This window comes from Neolamprologus multifasciatus, chromosome 8 (genome assembly GCF_963576455.1).
Source record: "Neolamprologus multifasciatus chromosome 8, fNeoMul1.2, whole genome shotgun sequence".
Lineage (NCBI taxonomy): Eukaryota > Metazoa > Chordata > Actinopteri > Cichliformes > Cichlidae > Neolamprologus > Neolamprologus multifasciatus.
In genome coordinates this window covers 21610961-21632973 of record NC_140446.1, presented here as the reverse complement: position 1 = coordinate 21632973, position 22013 = coordinate 21610961, and the positions used below count along the sequence as shown (strand labels likewise).

Genomic DNA, 22013 nt, shown 5'->3' with positions numbered 1-22013 from the left:
TAATCTCCCCGGCCGTCACTGACTGTCTTCTCTTCTTTCTCCTCTTACCTCCTGTGTCTCCATGCAGTCCTCCAGCTCAAACTTCAGCAGAGACGCACACGAGAGGAGCTGGTCAGCCAAGGGATCATGCCACGTAAGTCTGCTGAGTGTGTTTTACTTGCTTTTTTTCTTTTTTTTAAGCTCATGAACCAAAGTATATATCGTCAATGTACAGTAGTCTGACTTTAAGTGTGCTTTGAGACGCTCAACTGATAGAGTTTTACCCAAAGAAAGCACTTCTTTATTGTCTGGAACAGACAGTATCATCTCGTTTTTAGAAACTCGAGCAGAAAACAGGAGCTTTGGCTGTGAGCTGAGGTCAAACTGCTAACCCTTTCCTGTTTCAGGATTACACACCAAATCTTAAACAGTCACACACTAACAAAGTCGCTACCTGATGCTAGACGCTAAACGATACTCACGTATTTTTGGAATGTCGTTTAATTCACATCCCGCTGACACATATTGGTTCTCAACAACAGAACCTGGATATGTTGGTAAATAGCGTCTGTCAGTCTGTGCCATATATGCTGTCATATGATGGGTTGCATAGTGAAGGTCTGGAATGTCGTTTCTTGTTTTTTGCTGAAAATGTCGTCTCTTATCGGCATTATCAGTATGAGTATGTGTGTTCTGCAAGTGTCATATTTAGCTGTATCTTTGCAGCACTTTGTGTTATCAAATAGGGCAGCTTCCTCTTTATGTCTATCCACTTCCTGTTTCAGGGTTCCTCACATCACAAGAGTCAGAAATATAGTTTTAAAAGTTTCCCTCCGTTTCTGTGTAGAACCGAAAGCACTCTGCTTTTTCGTTTTTCCAAGAAGACTTTTGGTTTGAATTAAAAGTGTGCAAGCGAGTGTTCGCCCTCATACTGTAGACGTGGTAGCCAACATTCATTCTAACTGAGTAGATTTTCAAATGGAGACTAAATACCTGTTAGATTGCCCAATAGGCCTGTTCAGACATACAAACTTTGACGTGCAGATTATGATAGCTGTGTGTTAAGAAGGGTATCAGGGAAACAAGTAACTGTGAATGGATGGTAACATGTGGCACAGCTGTTGTCATATTTTGTTTTTGACAAAAGCAGATGCGATTGAAAAGATACACCATGCAAGCTGCTGTCAGCCTGCAGTGCTGCACATTCGGTTTACATAACAGTTTAAGTGTTAGATACATAAGAGTACCATAAAGTGATGACTGAGGGTTTGTTTTGGTGGGCAGCATGGAGCCTTCCAGTGAACCATTTAAGTAGTGTAGTAAATCGCTCTGTGTCCTCTTTTCTGCAACAGGCCTCGTGCCAGATTGTTGCAGATTTAGGATTTCGCTTAAATGAGATTTTAGATTGCTCCCAAGTCGATGACTTTGTTGACTACAGAAATCCTCTTTTAAATTGTTTCTCCGAGATGCAGAAAGATGGGGCAAAGGTTGTCCAGGCATCAGGTCCGCTGTCGTGTTATAGTTCAGTAAAGATCATATGAACCGTTCTCTTCACTTCTCACTTCATCTTCGATCGATTTTCACGGTAACTGTATCTTGTTGACAGGAACAAACTTTGCCAAGTAGTTCCACATTGCTCCACACCCTGAACACTTTCCAGCAAAGAAAAAATAGTCTTTATATTTATTAATGACTCTGTAATTACTGTTATTTGCTGGATTTTTGAAACATAAAAAAACAAAATCTGAAAATTTCACTTACAATGTCACCACATGGTTTGTTTTAGTCAACATAGAACCTTCAAAGGTGACATAAATGATCAGGTGTTTTCTGTCACTTCTCTAATTCTTACATTTAAATGTCCTTTGTGCTGTGTTTTCTGGTACTAAAAAAAGACTTTTATGTCTGAGTGCTGAGGTAGGGTCAGTTCCTCCTGTGGTATCAAATCGTCTCACTGGTTTTGCAACTGAAGGTGGTGTGAATGAATAACTTTCCACTTTCAAACACTTTGGTGAGGTTCCTGAACACAGACCTTGACTGTCCAGCTGTGAGCAAAAGTCAGTTAATCGTCATTTAAGAATGCCAACAAATCTATAGTTTTGTAGCATTAACATATTTTGTTGCTCCGCTGTATGAAAAACTGGGCTATGTGTGAAGAAACCACCAATGTTTTTATAGTGAAACTGTAGCTAATGGGGTCAGGGAGGTTGTGGTGTTTCACAGGGGAAAGTTCTGAACAGTGTTATGTGCCCAGCTATAAGAATAGGCTTGAAAATGCTGTTTTTGAGCCGAATGTTTTCACTTCCTCCTGGCATGTTCAAATAACTTTTTAGTGTTTTCTTCCCCATGAAGTTTCGGTTTAAAAGTGCTTCAGGAGCAACATCGTGAAAGAAGAACTGTTGATCCAGTAGCTCGTTTTGGGAGTTTAATTTGCACCTTGTTCTATTAGTGTGTGCGTGTTTTGGTGTTTCCAATTCTTTTAATGTTTGAGTATAGGTTACATATGCAATGATCATTTACACATCATAAAAAACTAGCTGCTTTGGGTCTTTTCTCTTTCCGTTTAAGCCATATTTCTTTTGATTGGCTGCCTCTTGCAAATAGAAGGTTTAAACTGCAAGGGTTACGTGAAACTGGGACTGGTGGGGACGGCCGCACCAATAAGCACCAATGACAGAAGGGCTCACAGGCCAACAGACTCGTTGTCCATTCTTTTATGCATTTGGTGAACAAGGTCATAACCTAACATTTATTTCCCAATGAATGCCAGTAAGAGTCTGATATGATTAAAATAAAACCAGCCCAGCCTTCCCTTGCCCATACGCAAGGAAATGTTTTCATTGAACATCATATTAAAGCAATTAATCTGTGTTTAAGTAGTTTATGGGCCCGGTTTGTCCTTGTGGTGTTATTATTGTGATCCAGACCACTCGTTGGTCATATTACAACTGGTATTCTTTGAACGCCAGGGGTTGTGACACAAGGAATGCTTCCGACCCCCACCCAGTCATCTGTGGTGCACATACAGTTGACGCCCAGCTGTAGCCAGAATGTCCTATCTCAAACACCCTTGGCAGGGATTTCACCAACTCTTGACCAATCAGACGATCGCTGTCTTACATCATTATAACTGCCGCTGTCCTCTGAATATACTTCCCCAAAAACGGAGCGGGCATCTCCCCTGTCTGTTTAGCTTTTCTAAAACCTCGACTTTATATTTGTGGTTAAAAAGAGTTTGATGTCTAGCGCTTTGTTTTTTGGATAGAAATGATCTTCTAGGCTCAAAAAAATCTGTGATGGGAGATGGACTGTAAAACTTTTTGTTTCCTTGCACTGGACCTTTCTGCAAACTGAATAATTATAAAAGTGTAAGATAAAATGCAAAATATATGATGCTTTGGACTCATTTTTCATGTTGACCACCTCTTTCACCTCAAAGGTAATACAGATTTTTTTTCTTTTTACACAATTTTAGCCAGCTGAAATTGCTTTTATGCATTTCTCTCTTACAAAAATACTGCATAGACGTTCACTCCCCCACCCCATACACTGGTCATGGCTGAGCAATGAAGTGATGAATCTAGACTTTCGCTGGGTGTGCTGCACTCTATTCATCAGCCTCTCTTCTGCTGCTCGCTCCTTTTTAAAGAGCCCTTCCAGACTCTGTTCATCAAGAATTGATGTCCCTCAGCTACAGTCCATCTGCCAGACTTATTGCAGATAGTTTGACCTCTGAAATGCAGTTTCTTTAGACTTACCTTTTGTCATGGAAAAACTTAGAATGCACCACAATCTGCAGCACGTTTCTGTGTAAAATACCAATAAAAGTATAATGAAGCTGGGCTATATGTAACCTGTAATCTTTATAAGTGTTTGTATTCCCTTTTTAACACTGTGTAATTCTAAATAACAGATCAAGACAAAGCCGAATGTGTCCAAAAGTGTCTAACGTCAGTTCAAAGTATGAGAAAGAACATTTGGAAACTTTGGAATTCGTGGAAAACTCTTGCTGAATAATGAACAGTGTGTTCTCATTTAGGTTAATGAAACTGCTGAGTGAATGTTTGGTACAGTTTGCGCTCATGGTTTTAGTCATATTGTTCCATTAAATCAAGCTCATCTAAACTACTTCACTACCACTGACCACATCGCGACACTTCCTGCAGCTGCCTTGGTGTTTGAGTTGCAATGAGAATAAACGTAACACGACTGATGTGAAAGGCCGAGGAAACGCTGGCAGTAACGGTTTTCTCGGTGATAACTGAGGTGGATGTGCACCACACTCAGCAGCAGAGGCTGATCTGCCTACTGAGTTGTCATCAGAGTGTGTGGTTTAGAATAGCACTCCTGACCTTCTCTGCCAGAAGCCACTTCTGCTTTGAGTCTGTCTTTGACTGTAGCCGTACAGGTTCTTACATTTTTGCTTGCTGAAAGGAGCATCACGACTTCCTTCACAGTCGGTCTGAACTGCATTAATCTTGGCTTTTTGTTTCTCCTCCTGTTCCCCCTCCCTCTCCATGCAGCACTGAAGAGCCCAGCAGCCTTTCACGAACAGCGGAGGAGTCTAGAGCGAGCAAGGGTGAGAGCCATAAGAACAATGAGTCTCCTGCAGTCTCAGTGGATTTTCTTCAGAGAGGCAAAAAACAAACGAACAAAAAAACCCCACAAGAACCTAACAAATTGAAAGCTTGGACGCCACGGATACAGATTGGTTGTAGTTGGGTTATCGTACAGATCATTTCTGGTTAGTTGACGTTTCTGCAAAATTGTTGTGAGCTGCAGAGCCAGGAAATGATGAAAACAAGTGACTTCACAGTTTAATCAGAGTGACATGGAAACAAAAGCGTATATTAAACTGACAGAATAATATTTTATGGTGTTGTATCAATTTGGAGTTCATGTGATTTTGGCATCTTGTTTTCTTCCCAGACTGAGGACTACCTAAAGAGGAAGATCCGGAGTCGTCCTGAGCGCTCCGAGCTGGTCAGGATGCACATTCTGGAGGGTGTGTGTTTTTCATTTGTTTTTTTAATCAGCAAGTGCCAGTGTTGTCAAAAAGTCACATTTTAAGCTTTGTAAAATACCTAGACAAAAACAGAACCAAATCTTTATGAAGAGGTTAATGTATAGTTCCTCCTTCATATTTCTGCTTGAAGCAATTCCGTGTTTTTTGAGGGTACTGCTTCTGCATCTTAAAACTCGGTAGCTCGGTTCAGGCGCTGTGAAAACTCTTTTATAAAATGTGTTTCGGCATGTTGTCTTCATGAGGCAAGGTGCTTATCTTCACATTTTCACATTCATTTTAATATATGTGTTTGTGGTTTAAAGTGTTGTGTTTGTTATGATTTTTTTGAAGCAGCTGGTTTGACTGTTGGTTTAGTTTCTTTTAAATTAGGTTGAAGTCAAATCGAGGAAGTGTTAAAATAGGCTAAAACCTGCTGTTACGTATTTAACAGATCCACAGAGGATTATATGTGTGTGAATCACTTGATAAATAAATGCACATGTATCCATAACGGCCTGCTGTGCCCTCTGCAGAGACGTCGGCAGAGCCGTCTCTGCAGGCTAAGCAGCTGCAGCTGAAGAGAGCACGACTGGCCGACGACCTCAATGACAAAATCTCTCACAGACCGGGTCCCATCGAGCTGGTCCACAAGAACATCCTGTCTGTTAACTGCCATCTGCAGCACTCACTCCCAGGTAATAACACACACCTCATCAGCGTTCACGTGTACACGTCTCAGCTCGGGAAAAGAAAATGTCTTCATTGATGGCCTTACTCTTTCTTTCTAATGTAATCACAAGTTTAAGTCGTTGGGAAGGTTAGATTGAACCTGCGATCAACGTCGTCAACGTTATCGTCGTTTCACCTGTGTTTCATCTGCTGCACCTTCCCGTGTGTGAGAACGTGCACCCGCAGTTAAACTGAGAGCAGGAAAAGGAAAAGCTGGCGTGACCTTAAATGACAGTAAAGCACAGTAACGACTCACACTGAGATGAAGTGAAAATGAGTGAAAATAAATGAGATTTGTATAAAAGTCTCTTTCTGAGGAATAATCACTGGTGCAGGATTGGTGCTCATTATCAGTAGATGCTTAAAGTCCCGAAATACACAAGTTTTACAAATAAATGCCTGAAAAAATAAATCTTATCTCACGATAACGATCGTACTGTATGCATTTATTTATGTCTGCATGCAGGCTAGCATCTCCACACAACATCGTCACACGTACAGCGATCATTAAGATCTGTATTTTAGTTTTTTAAACTGCTCATTCTTTATATGTCTTTATTATTTCATCATCTTGCTGGTAATACAATGTTACAATCTGTGTTTGTAAAAATTTGAACCTCTGATGAAATTTTGTCGGACTCGCCTGGAAAAATGAAATGAAGAATTAGAAAAGGTGCCGCAGGCTATTGTTTAAAAGAAAAATTGTGCAATCTTGTATATTTATGACACTTGGTTCCGAGATTTATACACACACACACACACACACTTTTGCACAACGTTGCACAACACTCACAAGCGTACCTGCAGGAATTAGCAAGACTTGTAAATACAGGACAGTGGACAGGTTATGGTGAATTCAGGCTGAGCCTCAGGCGTGTTATGAATACAAGTTCAAACACGTCCCCTTCCACTGTTCGCGGTGCTATTGTACCTGTGACTTGGTGTGCAGTTGCGCCACCTCTACAATTGGATTTCCGTTCAGACTGAACACCTGAGCAGTTACACCATTCACGTATTTACAGTCAGGCCAGTGTGTAAACAAAACAAGCAGCTCTGAAACAGAAGTGACTCAAAAGCTTTGTTTGGACACGGCGCTGTTTTGAAACATGAGACACGCGGTGTTGTAACTTCTCTAAAATTGCTTAGTGCCGATTGCTAAAGAGCGGCGACTAACTATAGAGAAACTTTATTTGACTGTTAAAATTGCAGGGGAAGCTGGGAATTAAGCTGTCCTTTCCTGTGTTTCCCAGCGGCTCTGGAAATTCCAGACAACACCAACCCCGCTTTCGCACCGCTGAACCGCTACACCAGCAGACGCCACCATTAAATTGCGGTTTCATTAAATGTGTGAACGTTTGTGCACTGTCACAGATTCTCCAAAGGGAAACGGAGGAGAGAGCTCATCTTTGGACGAAGACAGCAGCGATGCTCTGTCGCCTGACCAGCTAACCAATCAGGACTCTCCCCTGAGCGCTGTCCCTCAGGTCTCCCCCTCAGACGTGCTCACCCAGAACGGAGACCTCTCCCCCACACAGGTATTACTGAGGTGGAACAGAAAGAACTGGACAGAGCAGTTAGTGAAACAAAAGCAAGTGTTTTTCAGCAGGATCATGCAATTAACCACAGTGATATCATCTCACCAGTTTCTCACACAGCCTCCTGCTCCACCTCCACCACCACCTCCGCCGCCCCCTCCCTTGTTGAATGGGTCCGCTTCGTCCCCTCTACCTAAAATGACAAACGGGACAACGGTGACCTCGGGATCCTCCCGCCATTCTGCTGGACAGGTCAAGGTGCGCCGATCGTTCTTTCAGACGGCTCTCGCTCGAACTTCCTGTTGATTTTCATGACTTAAAAATAATTCTGACCTTAATCTCTATTTATGGGAACGCTGTAGCTCACCAAAACCCCCTCCTCATCTCTTCATTTCCTTCCTCGTCTCTCCCCCCCCCCCCCCCCCCCCCCCCCATTTCTCATGGTTCTCTGACTGCAGTCTCAGGCCAAGACGACTTCAGACCGCCCTCCACAGAGATCTAAGAAAGCAAAGGACAGCAAACCAAAGGTCAGAGGTCTTTGTTTTGCTTTCATTTTAACACACACACCGGCACATGATTTATGGCCAATTTTAAATTACGACCAGTCACCGGGTAAAGGCTGTTTTTTGATGACATCTTGTCTGCAGTAAAGATTTTACGACTTCAAATTGTGTTTGTCTGGCTTGCTGCTCCCACAGCTGAGGGACAAATATTAAAAGTTACTCCTTAGATTCGAAAGAGCCAATAAAAGTCTTCTTTGTGGTTTTTGCGTCGTCTCTATTAAATCATAGAGCAGGGGCTTCTCTCTAACCTCAGTGCTTTGTTCTGACATTTTACAATCATACTGAGGAGAAATGCTTGTAAAAGAGGAAGAGATACCATTTTATGAAGCCACAATGGCCTCAGCACATCAGAAATATATACTTGCCTTTCTTAACTGGAAGTGCGTTAGCTTTTACTTCAGTTAAGTTTTTATTAGTATGCATCGTTTGCCCTACATGTACAGAATGCCCATGCACTTGACACGTGTCTGTCTGTTAAACATTCCCTTCCTGTCGCGTGAAGGTGAAGAAGCTGAAGTACCATCAGTACATCCCCCCCGACCAGAAGGCTGACAAGGAGCGTCCGCCTCAGATGGATTCATCGTATGCGAAGCTGCTCCAGCAGCAGCAGCTCTTCCTGCAGCTGCAGATTCTCAGTCAGCAGCAGCAGCACTACAACTACCACACCATCCTGCCCGCCCCTCCCAAGTGAGTGTCGAACCACTTTTGCGTATGTGTGCGTATGGAAGCGAGGATGAGTAATTGCTGTGGGGTTTGTTTTTTTTTGCTGAGAGTCAACAAGTTCAACACCCTTATTTTTTTTCCTGCATTAAGCTAGTAGTTGCAGTGTAGCTTTACAGTATTTTTTTTTCCTTTTTACTTTGAGTATACTTTACAGTTAATATAAAACTTTCATGTTTCATTTTAAAATTCTAGAAAACTTATTTAGAAATTTACAAGTTTTATCTTTAGAGCTGATCTCTCATCATAATTTCCCCCGTGGTCTGCCGGAGAAAAAAACATGCTCGATAATCTATATTACAACTTTGTTGTTTGTCTTCCTTCAGGCCACAAACGGAGCAGCTTCCCACAACCAACGCTGGCCCTTCCCCCTCCCGTACCGTTCACACAACAACCACCACAGCTTCCTCGAGTCAAACGGGGACGGCCCGTCACAGCCAAACCGCAGTGGGAGGAGCCAAACCAGCTACTCTGCCAGCCAACCTGGATGAGTTCAAAGTAATTAAATCAGGACCCAAAAACAAACTTATGAGATCATTACTGCGCACAGTGTTGTGGCTCATTTTGTTGGGTAATTCAAATCAAAGATCTAAGTTTGTACTCAGCAAAACGGCCCCAAACGACAACAGCATTGATCCTGCCCATTCTAAAATAGAGCTCTGATTTTGGTCCTTTCTCAAAGGGGAATCTGTGAAAGTCTGCAGCAGTCTAAGCTGTAAGGATTAGATCTGCGCAGACACCCCTCATATGGTGGTGGACTCTACAGACGTGTAGATGTTCTTATACTTTCTTCATGTATTGTTTGTGCTTTGTCATAACTGCAAAGCCAAATTAAGAAAGATAGTTAAACTCACTTGGCCAGAGAATAAAAGACGTGATCATTAGACAGTTATTGTGGCGCACTGAGCCACAAGCCAACAAAGTTATGTTTTAAGGCTCTTTCTTTACCCCTTGAAACCTTACTAAGAGTAACCCTTGAAACTCTTCTCTGCCCTGAGTGCTTTCTATCATATTTCAATCCTGCTTATAGAACAAAATCACCTGGTTTGCATTCAAAGTTAGTGAGTGTCGTCTCTGTCTGTGCGGGAGAATGCTGGAAACTATTCAGATGGTAATCAAATCACGTCTTTGTTAATATTTACTGAGGTGTCAAAACTCATTATTAAGGGTACAAGGGAGTTGTCTTTTTTGGGTGAAAGAGTTGAGCTCTTTATCTTTGCTTTTACTCCTGATTTGCATGCAGTTCTGTGTGTGTGAATGGTTTACACACACTCATTATTGTTTTGGCTTTAAAATAATGTGTCATTTTATTTGGGTGTCATTTTAAAGAGTCACTTGTCTGAATTTGTCCGAGGCGACCTTTTACATGGCTTTTTTTATCAGTACATCACCACCTACGCACCCTTTAAAGGTCCAGCTGCATAAAGTTCCTTTGAGCTGAGCGTTTTAAATTTGAGTCTATTCTCACTTTGAGTCAGTGTTTGTTTTATGAAAACCACTTTTGTTTCCATCTTCCAGGTTGCTGAGCTGAAACAAGAACTGAAATTGCGGGGTTTGACCGTCTCAGGCACCAAGAATGACCTAATTGAGAGGCTCCGTAACTACCAAGAACAAAATGGGGGAACCGCAACTGTTTCGAAGAATGGCCTTTTGCAGTCCGGCTTGCAGGGCACGACCTCAGCTGCTAGCATCACCACATCTTCTCCCACCACAACTTCCACCTCTGACCACCAGTCAGTAGAGGGTGGGTTTAAGTTGTCTCTGTCCTCACTGGCTCAGGCGGTTCCAGGGCGGGTGATGCGGTTTGGCAGCACCAGCTCGAGCCCTCCGGTGTCGCCGACTCCGTCGGAGAGGTCGTTAGCTGGAATGAGTCCAGATGAGACCAGCTGCAATGGAGACATGTTTGGAGAAATGGTGAAATTTATGTTTCATTTGTTATTGTTAGAAGCACTTTGTCATTTTTGTGTCTGCCCAGACATTTTCCTAACATCCTCTCTTTTTTTTATGTGTGTGTGTCCTTCAGGTGAGCTCTCCGCTGACCCAGCTCACCTTGCACCCCTCTCCTCAGCACCCAGCAAATGTCTCTCCACTCGCAGTCAAAGATGAGATCCAGAGCTCTTGCAGTCTGTCCAGGTCCTCACCTGCATCTGTCCAAACCCCCGAGCCCGGAGCAGCCATGGACACGTCATCTATGGATAAAGACCAGATGCTCCAGGAGAAGGACAAACAGATCGAGGAGCTCACCAGGATGCTGAGGCAAAAGCAGAGGCTGGTGGAGACTCTCAGGTCCCAGCTGGAGCAAGGCAAGATGGCAGGTGGGATAGTGGTCAAGAGGGAAGGGAGCGATAAGAGCAAAACATCCCCCGAGGTTAAGCTCCAAACTCTAATAAAAGCCTCAGCCATTCAGCCCCCTACGCTCCCTAATGGCATCGTGTTGAAGGTCAAAAAGGAGGTGGAGCCAGAGGAAGGAATGGAGGGAGTAACAGAAGAGGCTCTGTCAAAGAAGCAGGTCCCGACGATGCAGTATTCCCAGGAGACTCTGCTCAGGCTGCAGCAGATTCAGCAGCTGCAGCTCCAACGGTCTGATCAACAAAAACAGCAACCACAACCGAAACAGCAACAAAGTCAGGCGCAGCCGACGAAGGCCGCAGAACCCAAACCGAATCCTCAAAAACAGCATCACCAAAAGAAAGAGGCTCAACTCCTGATCCACCAGCAGCAGCAGCTGCAGCAGCTCATCTTCCAGCAGACCCAACAGAAACAGCTCCAGGCTCAGCAGAAGATAACGCAGCAGAAACTGGCCCAGCAGAAGCAAGTACAGCAAAACCAGCTCAAGCAAACCCAAGGGCAGCAGCAGGCTCAGCAGAAGAACCAGGTTCAGCTAAAGCAGGTTCAGCTGCAGATCCAAAACCAGACGGTGACAAGTCAGAAACCCGCACTGAGCCAAACTCAGCAGAGGAAGCAGCTGAAAGCTCAGCAGAGGCAGCAGCAGAAACAGCAGACATCAGCAGCCTCAACACAACAGGTAATACTGTGAACTTCAAAGACTGAAAGCACACACGCTGCAGTCTTTACGATGACTATATAGCATATAATAAAATGCTAACGCAACTTTTCTGTTTCCAGGTGACTCCAGTCATCATCAAGCAACAGAATGGCACACCAGTGCACACTCAGGCCATCTCATTAGACCTCCTTAAGGCCAACGGCACACCTACACTGGTGACAGACACCAACGGGAACCACTACCTAATCGCTCTCACCAGTCACACCACAGATGGACAGAATGGAGTGTCCTCATTGGCCAAAACCAACGGACGCATCACACTGCAGGTACAGGGAACATGGTATTCTCATGATAATGATAATAGTGCTAAGTGTTTCCCTCTAAATTAGACTATTTGTACATTATACAAAAATAATGAATATATACTGTGTAGCAAATAATTTGTTGCACCTTCAGTCAGTATTTTGAACAGCAGCGAGTAAACTTAGCCCTACAATTACTCTGCAGCCTTTGTGCGTTTGTTGTTGTGGCATGTGTAACCGTTCTCCACCTGCTGTGGGTTTTCTTAAGATTCCTTGTCTTAGCTCGTAGAGCTTCCTGAGCAGAACAAGAGCGACTGTCACCAGCTGTAACCTACAACAGCAGTGTCTTTTTGACGATGTTAGTTCAGTTTTGTCAAAACTCTGAGTGAGTTGCTCATCACAAATTGCTTTGAACCTGACAGCTGGTCACTAGGGTATATTTACTAATTTAGGAAGTTTATCTCATGTTGCCGGTGGGGTGTTTTTGTTTTCTTTTGTCCCCATCCACCGTCACCTGAAGTTGCCAAATGTCATTGACTTACTGTAGTATTTCAACCTTTACTGTCCATGGATGAAAAAATTATAAAATAAAAAATATACTTCTGTAGGATAGGGTTAGTTTTGCATGTACTGTTTATATATGGGAAGCACATAATATTAAATGGTTTGACAGAATATGAATGTTTGCGTACTTGTAACGTTTCAGAGATTGAATTCAACTCCAAGTAAACTGCCCAGCACCGACAGCCAATCAAAATGTCAGGCAGAGGCCGAGCCTGTGAGCCAACCAAGCAAAAAGGTACAGCAAAAACTCTTTCTCAGTAAAACATGTAAGCATGGTATAGATTGTAACTTTCACAACATTTTTACTTAACTTTTTTCTTCATTTCATTTGTATTGTTGTAGGGTCTTAACCTTAGAGGATATAAAGCGCCCTCAGGCAACTGTTACTGTGGGTTGGCGCTATGTAAATACACGTTGAATTGATCTCTGTTTACTAATTTATTCCTGAAGACAACAATAGCAACAGATTCGTACCACAAGGTGTCGCCACTGAGACACTGTAAAATCATCCAAGTGAGATTGTGGACTAACAAATGTTAAAAAACAGCATCTTATCCCAGAATAAGACTTGCATGATTAACATATGCAAGTGCGCCTTCCGTTCTAAACGTGCCACTCTTTGCCCGTAGGGACAAAAAGCGGGGCTGCACTTAGACGCCAACGGTGATCCACAACCCAGCCAGCCCGTCACCGCTCCACCCAACCTGCAGCCTTTCTTTGATGACATTTCAGACAACGAAAGCCAAAACAACTTAATGTCATCTCTCAAGGTAACGCCAGCAGCAGCACCTCCTCCTCCTCCTCTCCCTCCTCTGCTTCCAGGCAGAGTTACCTTCAGCATGTCATCTCTAATGGTGGTCCTGCTCTCTCCACATGTTCATTAAATTTGTCTTCTTGTTTCTTCTCTTTTCTCATTTCATCACTTCATGGCACCACGCTGACAGAGACAGGAGGTGTGTCCGCCTTACGACCGACACACGCTGTTCACCCCTCCCTCTCCTAAACCCAACACCTCCCTTTCTTCTCAGCGCTTCAGAGTATGTCCTCCAGCATGTCTTGTCTTTCCACCTGCCTTGCAGTATTGACCTTTCTCCCTGTCTCGACTCCTTTTTTCCATCTTCTCACTTTTTTGGTCTCTAATGTTTTTAGCAGAGGAGTGGCAGTGGTGTTGGGTTTGTTAGGACGTAGTGGTAGATTAGATCAGTGTCATCCTGTCAGACCCAATTATCTAAAAGAAATCGTCCCTGCAACATTCCAGTGAAGAGCACCTGCTGCTGTTTTTTGTGTTAAATAACTACATGATACCTCACTGTTGCTAGGGCCAAGTAATAATATTCTTTAGCCAATGTGAAAGATTTTGCATCTACACCTGACCGGTTATTCACTGACCTAATTAAACTGAAACTGTAAGAGAAAAATAGCCCATGATTTCATTTTTTGGAGTTTGTTACAGTATAGAAAGCAGTGTTGTGTTTACACGATGGCTAATGAATACTGTGTTTCTGTTCGACAGCCCGAGAATGGCCTGAACAGCCAGCAGATGGACGACCTATTTGACATCCTGCTCAAAAGTGGAGGTAATGATGAGATCTCAGTTTAATGTGAGAGAGACATCACAGGTCGGTACGTCTTGATGACCTTTATTTCTCTGTCCTCCCCCAGAAATCCCCGGCTTCAAGGCCAACCCGGACCCTTCCCTCCCCCCTCTCCACTCTGACCCACCTTCTCCATCCACTGCCCCATCCCCCCTCCACCTGTCTCCTCCCACCCCCACGGAGGCCTTCATCTCCCCCAAGTCTACGGTGGGAGAGCCCTGCTCAGGCAGCGGGCGTCTGGAGGACTTCTTGGAGAGCACGACGGGCACCCCACTGCTGGGCATAGAGTCCGACGGTGGCCTGGCGCTGATCGACGACCTCCACAGCCAGATGCTGAGCACGCCCAGCATCCTGGACCACCCCCCCTCCCCCATGGACACATCCGACCTGGGCTTCTCCCCGCATTCTGCGGGGCTGGACTTTGGCGACCCCAACCTGGATAGCATGGACTGGTTGGACATGGTAGGGAGCGCAAGTGGAGGTAGCGAGGGCAATAGAGGAGAGCGAGGAGGTGGAGACGGAGGGACGAGTTTAGCTCCGTTGGCGCCACACACTCCACAAAGCGTGTTCTCAGCCGACTTTCTGGACAATACGGACCTGCAGCTGCACTGGTAGCCACGTCTGTAGCACCTCACACAGATGAACACATGGTCGCTCACACTGTGTACAGGCGCCGTCTTTATTTCATGCACATACTCTATGCTGTCTCTACCACTGCGGGGGGTGTCTGGCACATGCACGCGCACACACTCACTCTCACACATTTACTCAGTTTGTCTTGTCTTTCACTGGCTGTTGCTGTATGCAAGGTGAGGTGGTGTTAAATTCATTGAAATTACTTGGTGGACCTGAAGTGGACTTGTAAAGATTTTAACTCTACAGGGAACCAAAACGGATAAAATCCCATTTCCCATGTCCTGACCTGCATTAAAGCCAGGTTTAAGTAAACCAGCCGAAAGTTGCAGGTCGCTTTCAACCCATTTCAACCCTCAGTAAACAGCTGGACAGATCAGAGGCGAGAAGGGACTGTCCGTGATGTTTTCCTGGGCTCCTAGAGATAGCAGTGTGTGTCAGTGCCTCCTAAACTTTGCACTTATGCTGAATCTGATTGGTTTAAAGGGTGGGTGTTTAGGTCAACAGCTGAGTGAAAGCCACCTAATGTTACAATGGTCAGCTGAGCCACTGATTGTTTTTGTTTTTTTTAAAAAAAGAAAAAAGGCAGCTGCTTGTGGCCTCACCATGCCAACCTAAACCCCACCCACACTAGTCAAAGATACAACCTTCATTGGTTGAGAGTTGCTGTTGAAATGAACCTTATCAGTGGCAACAGTTTGAATTGAAGCCTCATTGGAGGTTGCGTATAATTGGTAACATTATGGTAGACCACTATGTATTGCTGTATATCGGGTGTATATTACAATTTGTCCATATGACTATTTTTCTTTGCTGGTTGCTTTAGAGTCAAGCTAGCTGGCTTGGGGACAGAGGGGGAGGGCGGGGCTTCCAAGAGAACTTGGACCTTGTCATTTTTTTAAAGAAAAAAAAGATTAAAAAAATAAACATACCATTAAAAAAACCTCTAAAGATGTGTTTCTTTTTCCTTTTGATTTTTCACATTAACAGATACACTTATTTCATCTCAGCTTTGTGATTTAAGTAAGCCTGCTAATGAAATTAAAGCCACAAGAGGGCGATGTTGCTCAAGGAATAAAGAAAGCAGCTGGAACAGGAGGGTATTTTCCAGAAATTTGCTTACCCTTGTATTTTTTATTTTTTGTAGTGCTAAACGACACCTGAGCACATTTACCAGTTCTTTGTTTGGTGCTGAAAGACACGTTCAACTGGATTTTTTGAGTGCTACTTAAAACCTCACTTTACAACGTAAGGGTTTTGTGTGCTAGTTGTCACAAATTTCAAGCTGCATTTCCCCCACAGCTGCTTCTGAATGAAAACACACCCCTGCCTAAACGGATCAACAACTAGGCTTCTCTCAACCACCTGAAAAGTTTACTTTTGATCATCTCGGGCAATTTATTTTGAAGGAACACTATAGATCATTTCTGTGGGACAGCCGGCAGGTTTTTGAATCTTTAAATATGTTTCAGAGTACATGAGAAAAGCCCAGCATCAGCTGTTTAATAAAGGCTTCAACTGTGGCATGTATGGATCTGCAGACCAAAAAGTAATGGTGTAAAATTATCGGCATTAATAAAAAGCCACTAGATTACAGTGTAATTTTGACAAATACGTTTTGTCACTTATACAAATACTCTGGGTCAGACTGTAACAGTTTAAAACCCACAGGTGTTTTAAACTGTACTATATATAAAAAATACATAAAATATTGTATTATGATAGAAAATATATAATACTGCCAAGGCGCTCTATATAATGTGCCTCATTCACCCATTCATATAAGCACTTTGTTCCATGTGTATGCACTTTCTGTCAAAAATTCACACACATTCATATACCGATGGATGCATCAGAGAGCAACTAGGGGTTAGTATCTTGATCAAGGATATTTGGGAGTCTGGAGCATCAATAAGTTGAACCTTCATCATTTCTTTTCTCTTTAACTTCTGCCTCTACCGTCCAGTTTGACTCACTCACTATGAGGGGATCCTTGTCAATGACTCTTAGGAGCTCTTGGGAGATCTCGTCCTCTCTCACACACAGGAACTGCAACACATGCAGATAAACAATGCACAAGATCCAAGCATGAGCCAGCTCAGTGTGCTCTTACAAATTCCTTTCACACTCACACACACAGGTCGCCGCAGCTCCCCAGAGCAGCATCAGTACCATCTCTCTCTCACCCATATACAGACAGAGCAGATAAAAGTCCCGAGGCCATGCCTCTAATTAGCTACAGTGAGCTCTAAAGGGCTACAGCACCACAAGGACTAAAGATCTCTGTATGCCACATCTCTCTGACAGGAGCCTGCCACCCCGCAGCCAGCCATCACACAGGATTTTTAGTCACACATCCTCAGAAAGCCTTTTACCACCAAATTATCATAGCTGGTTCTAACATGCCCAAAACTAAACTTTCACTTTTGAAATAGTTTCAGCTCAGGTTTTATTAGGTACACCTGTTCAACTGCTCCTTAGCATAAATATCTAGTTAACCAATCACGTGACAGAAACTATACATGTAGACATGATCAAGAATATGATGACCTGCTGAAGTTTAAGTGAGCTTAAGTGTAGCATGGTTGCTAGTGTCACATGTGCTGATATACTGCCCCACATAAAAACATCTCTGTGGTTTACAGAAATTTGTCTGAAAAAGAGAAAATGTCCAGAGAGTTCTCTGGGACAAAACGCCTTGTTGATGCCAGAGATCAGACAAGAACGGCCAGACTTCTTCAAGCTGATAAAAACACTTGTTACAACCAAGATATGCAGAAGAGCATCTCTGAAAGCGCAGCACATCAACCATCAAAGGACGTGAGCAGCAGATGACCCCACTAGGTGCCACCTAGTGGCAGCTATAAAAAGAAAACTAAGAACATAACGGTGAGTTCACAGCACTCAAACAACCTCTACAGTCACCACATGTCAGTCCATTAGAGCAGCATTTTCACGTGTTGGAACAGGAAATTTTACATGAGGAACGCGAAAGCTGACAAATCTGCAGCAACTGTGCGATGCTATCATGCAAATATAGACAGAAACCTCTGGAATGTTTCTAGAACCTTGTTTAATCTGTGCCATGAAGTATTAAGGCAGTTCTGACGGTAAAAGGGGGGCTAACCTGATGCTTGCATAGGGTATATACTTGCATAGACAGTATATTTATACTTATATTTGGAGTCTATAACTGACCCCCCGTTATACAGTTGATGAAATTATGTACTGGGAAAACAGCACTATAGAAATCCTGATTTGCATAATCACAGTAGGGGAGACCGGGGATAGTTGTAACATTTTTGACATTTCTGTCTGTAAATTGGAGTTCTTTTAAGGTAGTGGATTCAAAATGTAATGCAAAGTATTTACATGTCTCGGCTATTAAATAGTGCAGCTATTTTCTCTGCAGCACAATTACCCATTGCATGGTATGGTCTCAAACACAAAGAGTGAAATGTTACAATTAACCCCATAGTCTGGGTTAGTTGTAACATATCCTGGGGTGAAATGTAACACAATGAAAAAAGGGTACTAACAAAACATTACCATGTAATCGTTGTTTATTCAACACATGAATGCACTTAGAGCCATTTATGTAGCTATGTGTGTGTGTGACAGAATGCAGAAATCTAGCTTTTGAACATATTCCAACCCCCCGAAAAAAAGACAAATTATGGAATTTTCTGCAACTGAATATTTCATTAATTTTGGTTGGTCTTCCTTGAGTTTGGCCTCATTGGCTCAGTGGGCATTATAACCTACAACTCTTGCATCAATTTTGAATATAACAATGAAGCTGAAAAAATGTAGTTGTTCACCAGCATCGCAATTCCATTACTTTTTATCATGGCTTACCTTGGTGTGGTTTGCAGAGTGCTTCAGAAAGATGAGGAAATCTGTTTCTTGCACCCATCCTGATTTATTTCCATTACCAGTACTTCCTACTGGTCCATCTCTGACACAGTGGTCTGCATAATGTATGTGTGGGAACACAAACAGTGGAGGAATTGTGTTGCCAATGGCATTAACCGCATATACAAAAGCGACCAGTGAACCTCTCTCTGCTGATGTCGTTGCCCCAACTTGTTTAATATAAGTTAAAGTAATAGTGTTTTAAGTTGTAACATCTGCATTATTGTTACAACTGACCCAGACTGTTGCTGTTACAACTGACCCAGACTGTTGCTGTTACAACTGACCCAGACTCCTATAGCCATGAACTAGCTAACATTACAGCCAACGGCTAAAACATTAGCACTAAAGACCTACACAGAATATATCCCCATAGACATACAAATAACATAATTTAAGTTTGATGAGTTTAACTGCAAAGCAGATAATGCTATTAGAAATTGAAATAAAGTAGAAAAACATACTTTTTGGCATACAAATTACTTTTTTTCATGTTAAATTGTCTGTGTTTGACAAAATGTGCTGATTTTTCACATGTGATAGCAGAACTGAATTGGGCATGCACAGGATGAGTCACATCATTTGAAACTTAGCCTTGATTGGAGAAATTGGAAGTGTTACAACTGACCCACGTTACAACTATCCCCGGTCTCCCCTATCACAAAAAGGATGTCTGTGTTTCTGTGTGGTGGTGTCGCCTGTCATTACTCAGAACAAGGATTTTATTTTCCAGGCGCTTCATGATGATGATGACTTAACATGAAGATTGCCTCTGAAGCGTCCCAGTGCTGCTTTATAACATCACGCTGAGCCACAAAATTACAGAAAACCAAATTACGACACACGTAATGTTGAACCGATCGTGTGTTTCAAACACTTTTCTTTCATTTTTTCATTGTTCCCCTGTCTTCACTTGTTTTCGTGTGAAGCTGGATGATGTGAGAGGAGCAGTCAGGTTTGGGTGGATCCTGCTGCGAATGCAGAGCCTTTGATAGCAGAAGATGTGAGGGCTGACATTTGGGTGGGCAGGGGGAGACGGAGAGGGGATCAGTGAGGAAAATGGGAGGCAGAAAGGTGCTGAGAGAATAGACACACTGTTTTGTTCTACACCTGCTCATCTGAAGGAAAACAGAGCGTGGAGGCACAAACGACAAGAGAGTGACGCGGTCACAGAGAATGGTTTGCAAACGTTTCAAACTAAAGTCTTCTTTTTGCTGCTTGGTATTATTGCCAAAATATAAATAAATGAATAAAATATCTATTCGATCTGTGGCTTTCTTCCACAACTTGTATCCTATCCTCACCCCCCAACCAGTTGGACCTGATGGATGCCCCTCTGTGAGCCTGGTTCTGCTGGAGGTTTCTTCCTGTGAAAAGGGAGTTCTTCCTTCCCACTGCCGAGTGTTCACTCAAAGGTCATGTGATTGTTGGGGTTTTCTCTTTATTATGTAGGGTCTCTACCTTACAATTTAAAGCGCCTTAAGGTGACTGCTGTTGTGATTTGGCGCTATATAAATAAAACTGAATTAAATTGAATGGATGACAACCTTTTTCAGTGAAGGTCTTGCTTATTTCAGCAAGACAATTCCAAACCTCATCCTTCGTCTTTCATACATGTAGTGCTGAGTCCAAATCTGCCCCTCCCTAAAAAAATAAGAAAGAAAAAGGAGGTTATTGTGTATTACCTGGAAGAAAAAAAAACGTACTGGAAGATATAACATCTACAGGACAAACTGCCAGTGTCGAGGGAGGCAAAACCTTCTCTAATTTTCAGAGAAAATGTAATCTGACATGATGAATTTAGCAGGATCTGACTGCGCTTTGGGAGGGACAGCTGGGCTCACGGTCCACTGGACATCATATAATCGAGGTCGGTGTCTTTTAACATAACCTTGGGACAGCTAAACTGTGTGAGGCAGAGTTATGTAACGCACTCACGATGGCCTGGTTTCGGTTTTTGTCGAACTCCACAGATGTTGGTTTTTACCTTAAAGCATGAATATGAAGGCACGGCCCTCCACTTTCTCCATCATCATCGGACCACAATTAACTTAAGGCTGCCCCCCCCCCCTTTTTTTTTTTAAAAAAAAAAGAAAAGCTTGATATTATAGTCCCGAGAAGCACAGTCACTCCACATTATCAGAACAACACATGCATATATCACAGGTGTCAAATCCGTCTAATATTATATTTCTGTTTTTTAATCACAAACATCAGATCACTGTTTGTTTCAGTGATCTGATGCAGGATCAGTGAATAATGCTCAATGGACACGATGAAAGGGCAATATGAAAGCAAGCTTATTACAATGGAAGCATCAATTAATTGACTGGTTGAGCCCAAACAGCCCTAAGCTCTCAGTTTAATTGGAGGGAAGCGCTCGTTCAGATGCTTGGTGAGAGCGAGATTGCAGAGAAGTAATCAGATTGTACTCGGAGTCACTGGCATTCATTGGGTACAGTAGATCAGCGGTCCCCAACCTTTTTTGCGCCACGAACCAGTTTATGCCCGACAATATTTTCATGGACCGGCCTTTAAGGTGTCGCGGATAAATACAACAAAATAAAACTAGAACCGGTACAGAAAAATTTATTCATAACACACGTGAAAAGACCAAGGAAAACCGAGTAAAAACCGATAACAAAATAACGCTAAAAACCGATAAAAACCCTGAAAACTATACATTTCACACCTGAGCCTCAACTCTCGCGGCCCGGTACCAAACGACTCACCGACCGGTACCGGTCCGAGGCCCGGGGGTTGGGGACCGCTGCAGTAGATAACACAGTGTGAGAAAGTAGACAAAATCACTGATCCGTCAGGCAAGGATTCTGTGATGTTTTTGCATCACAAATCTCACCAGAGCAGGTTTTCAGTTTTCTGTTGTCCAGTTAAGTAGAGTCTGTGCGAACTGTAGCCTCAGTTTGACTCGTAATGTGCTCTTCTGCTGCTGTTGCCCATCTACTTTAAGGTGCTTGATTCAAAGTCACGCTAATCACTTTCTTCAGCACGTTATCATGACCATGTTAACATGTTTTTAGAGCTCTGTTGTCCTGACAGAGAGTTATAAAGTGGCCACTGCAGTAATTTATGCTTGGTGATATGGCTTTTTCTGGGAGCTACTCAGCTTTCCAAAGGCATACACCACTGGTCAAAAGTTTGAAAACAACACAGTTTTTTATCAGAAGTTATGCTTTTAATGTCTCATTGCACTCTGAAATGAAAGCATAGTACAAATACTAAGTAATGGCTTTCTTGCTGCAACTCATCCTGTCAAACCTGTAGCTCGAAGTCTTCTCTTCACAGTTGAAACTGGGACTTGTTTACTACGGACACTATTAAGCTGTTGTCATGTGAACAGCCTCTCTTCCATTGCCTTTTTCTCACCAATTTTGTAGCAGCACACAGTACAGCACTGTTTAGCTGATGCTCGCAAGGATATGGTACCACAATGTGTTCCAACACT

General features: G+C 43.0%; 1 protein-coding gene across 10 annotated transcripts in view; it reads left to right on the top strand.

Annotated features, from left to right (window-relative positions):
- The window catches only part of mrtfab (myocardin related transcription factor Ab), a 43357-nt gene extending 24431 nt beyond the window's left edge, over positions 1–18926 (top strand). For 9 of the 10 annotated variants that reach the window (XM_085170456.1, XM_085170455.1, XM_085170447.1 and 6 more), the window contains 17 exons: positions 68–133; positions 4503–4558; positions 4909–4984; positions 5518–5679; positions 7085–7248; positions 7357–7506; positions 7707–7775; positions 8314–8498; positions 8858–9029; positions 10050–10445; positions 10555–11556; positions 11658–11864; positions 12547–12639; positions 13034–13174; positions 13349–13441; positions 13918–13981; positions 14067–18926. In XM_085170456.1, the coding sequence (XP_085026582.1) occupies positions 68–133; positions 4503–4558; positions 4909–4984; positions 5518–5679; positions 7085–7248; positions 7357–7506; positions 7707–7775; positions 8314–8498; positions 8858–9029; positions 10050–10445; positions 10555–11556; positions 11658–11864; positions 12547–12639; positions 13034–13174; positions 13349–13441; positions 13918–13981; positions 14067–14614 (3644 nt within the window). In that variant the 3' untranslated portion in view covers positions 14615–18926. The remainder of the gene's footprint in view (positions 1–67; positions 134–4502; positions 4559–4908; positions 4985–5517; positions 5680–7084; positions 7249–7356; positions 7507–7706; positions 7776–8313; positions 8499–8857; positions 9030–10049; positions 10446–10554; positions 11557–11657; positions 11865–12546; positions 12640–13033; positions 13175–13348; positions 13442–13917; positions 13982–14066) is intronic. The other variant, XM_085170450.1, reaches the window with a different exon arrangement.
- Positions 18927–22013: the final 3087 nt, after the last annotated feature.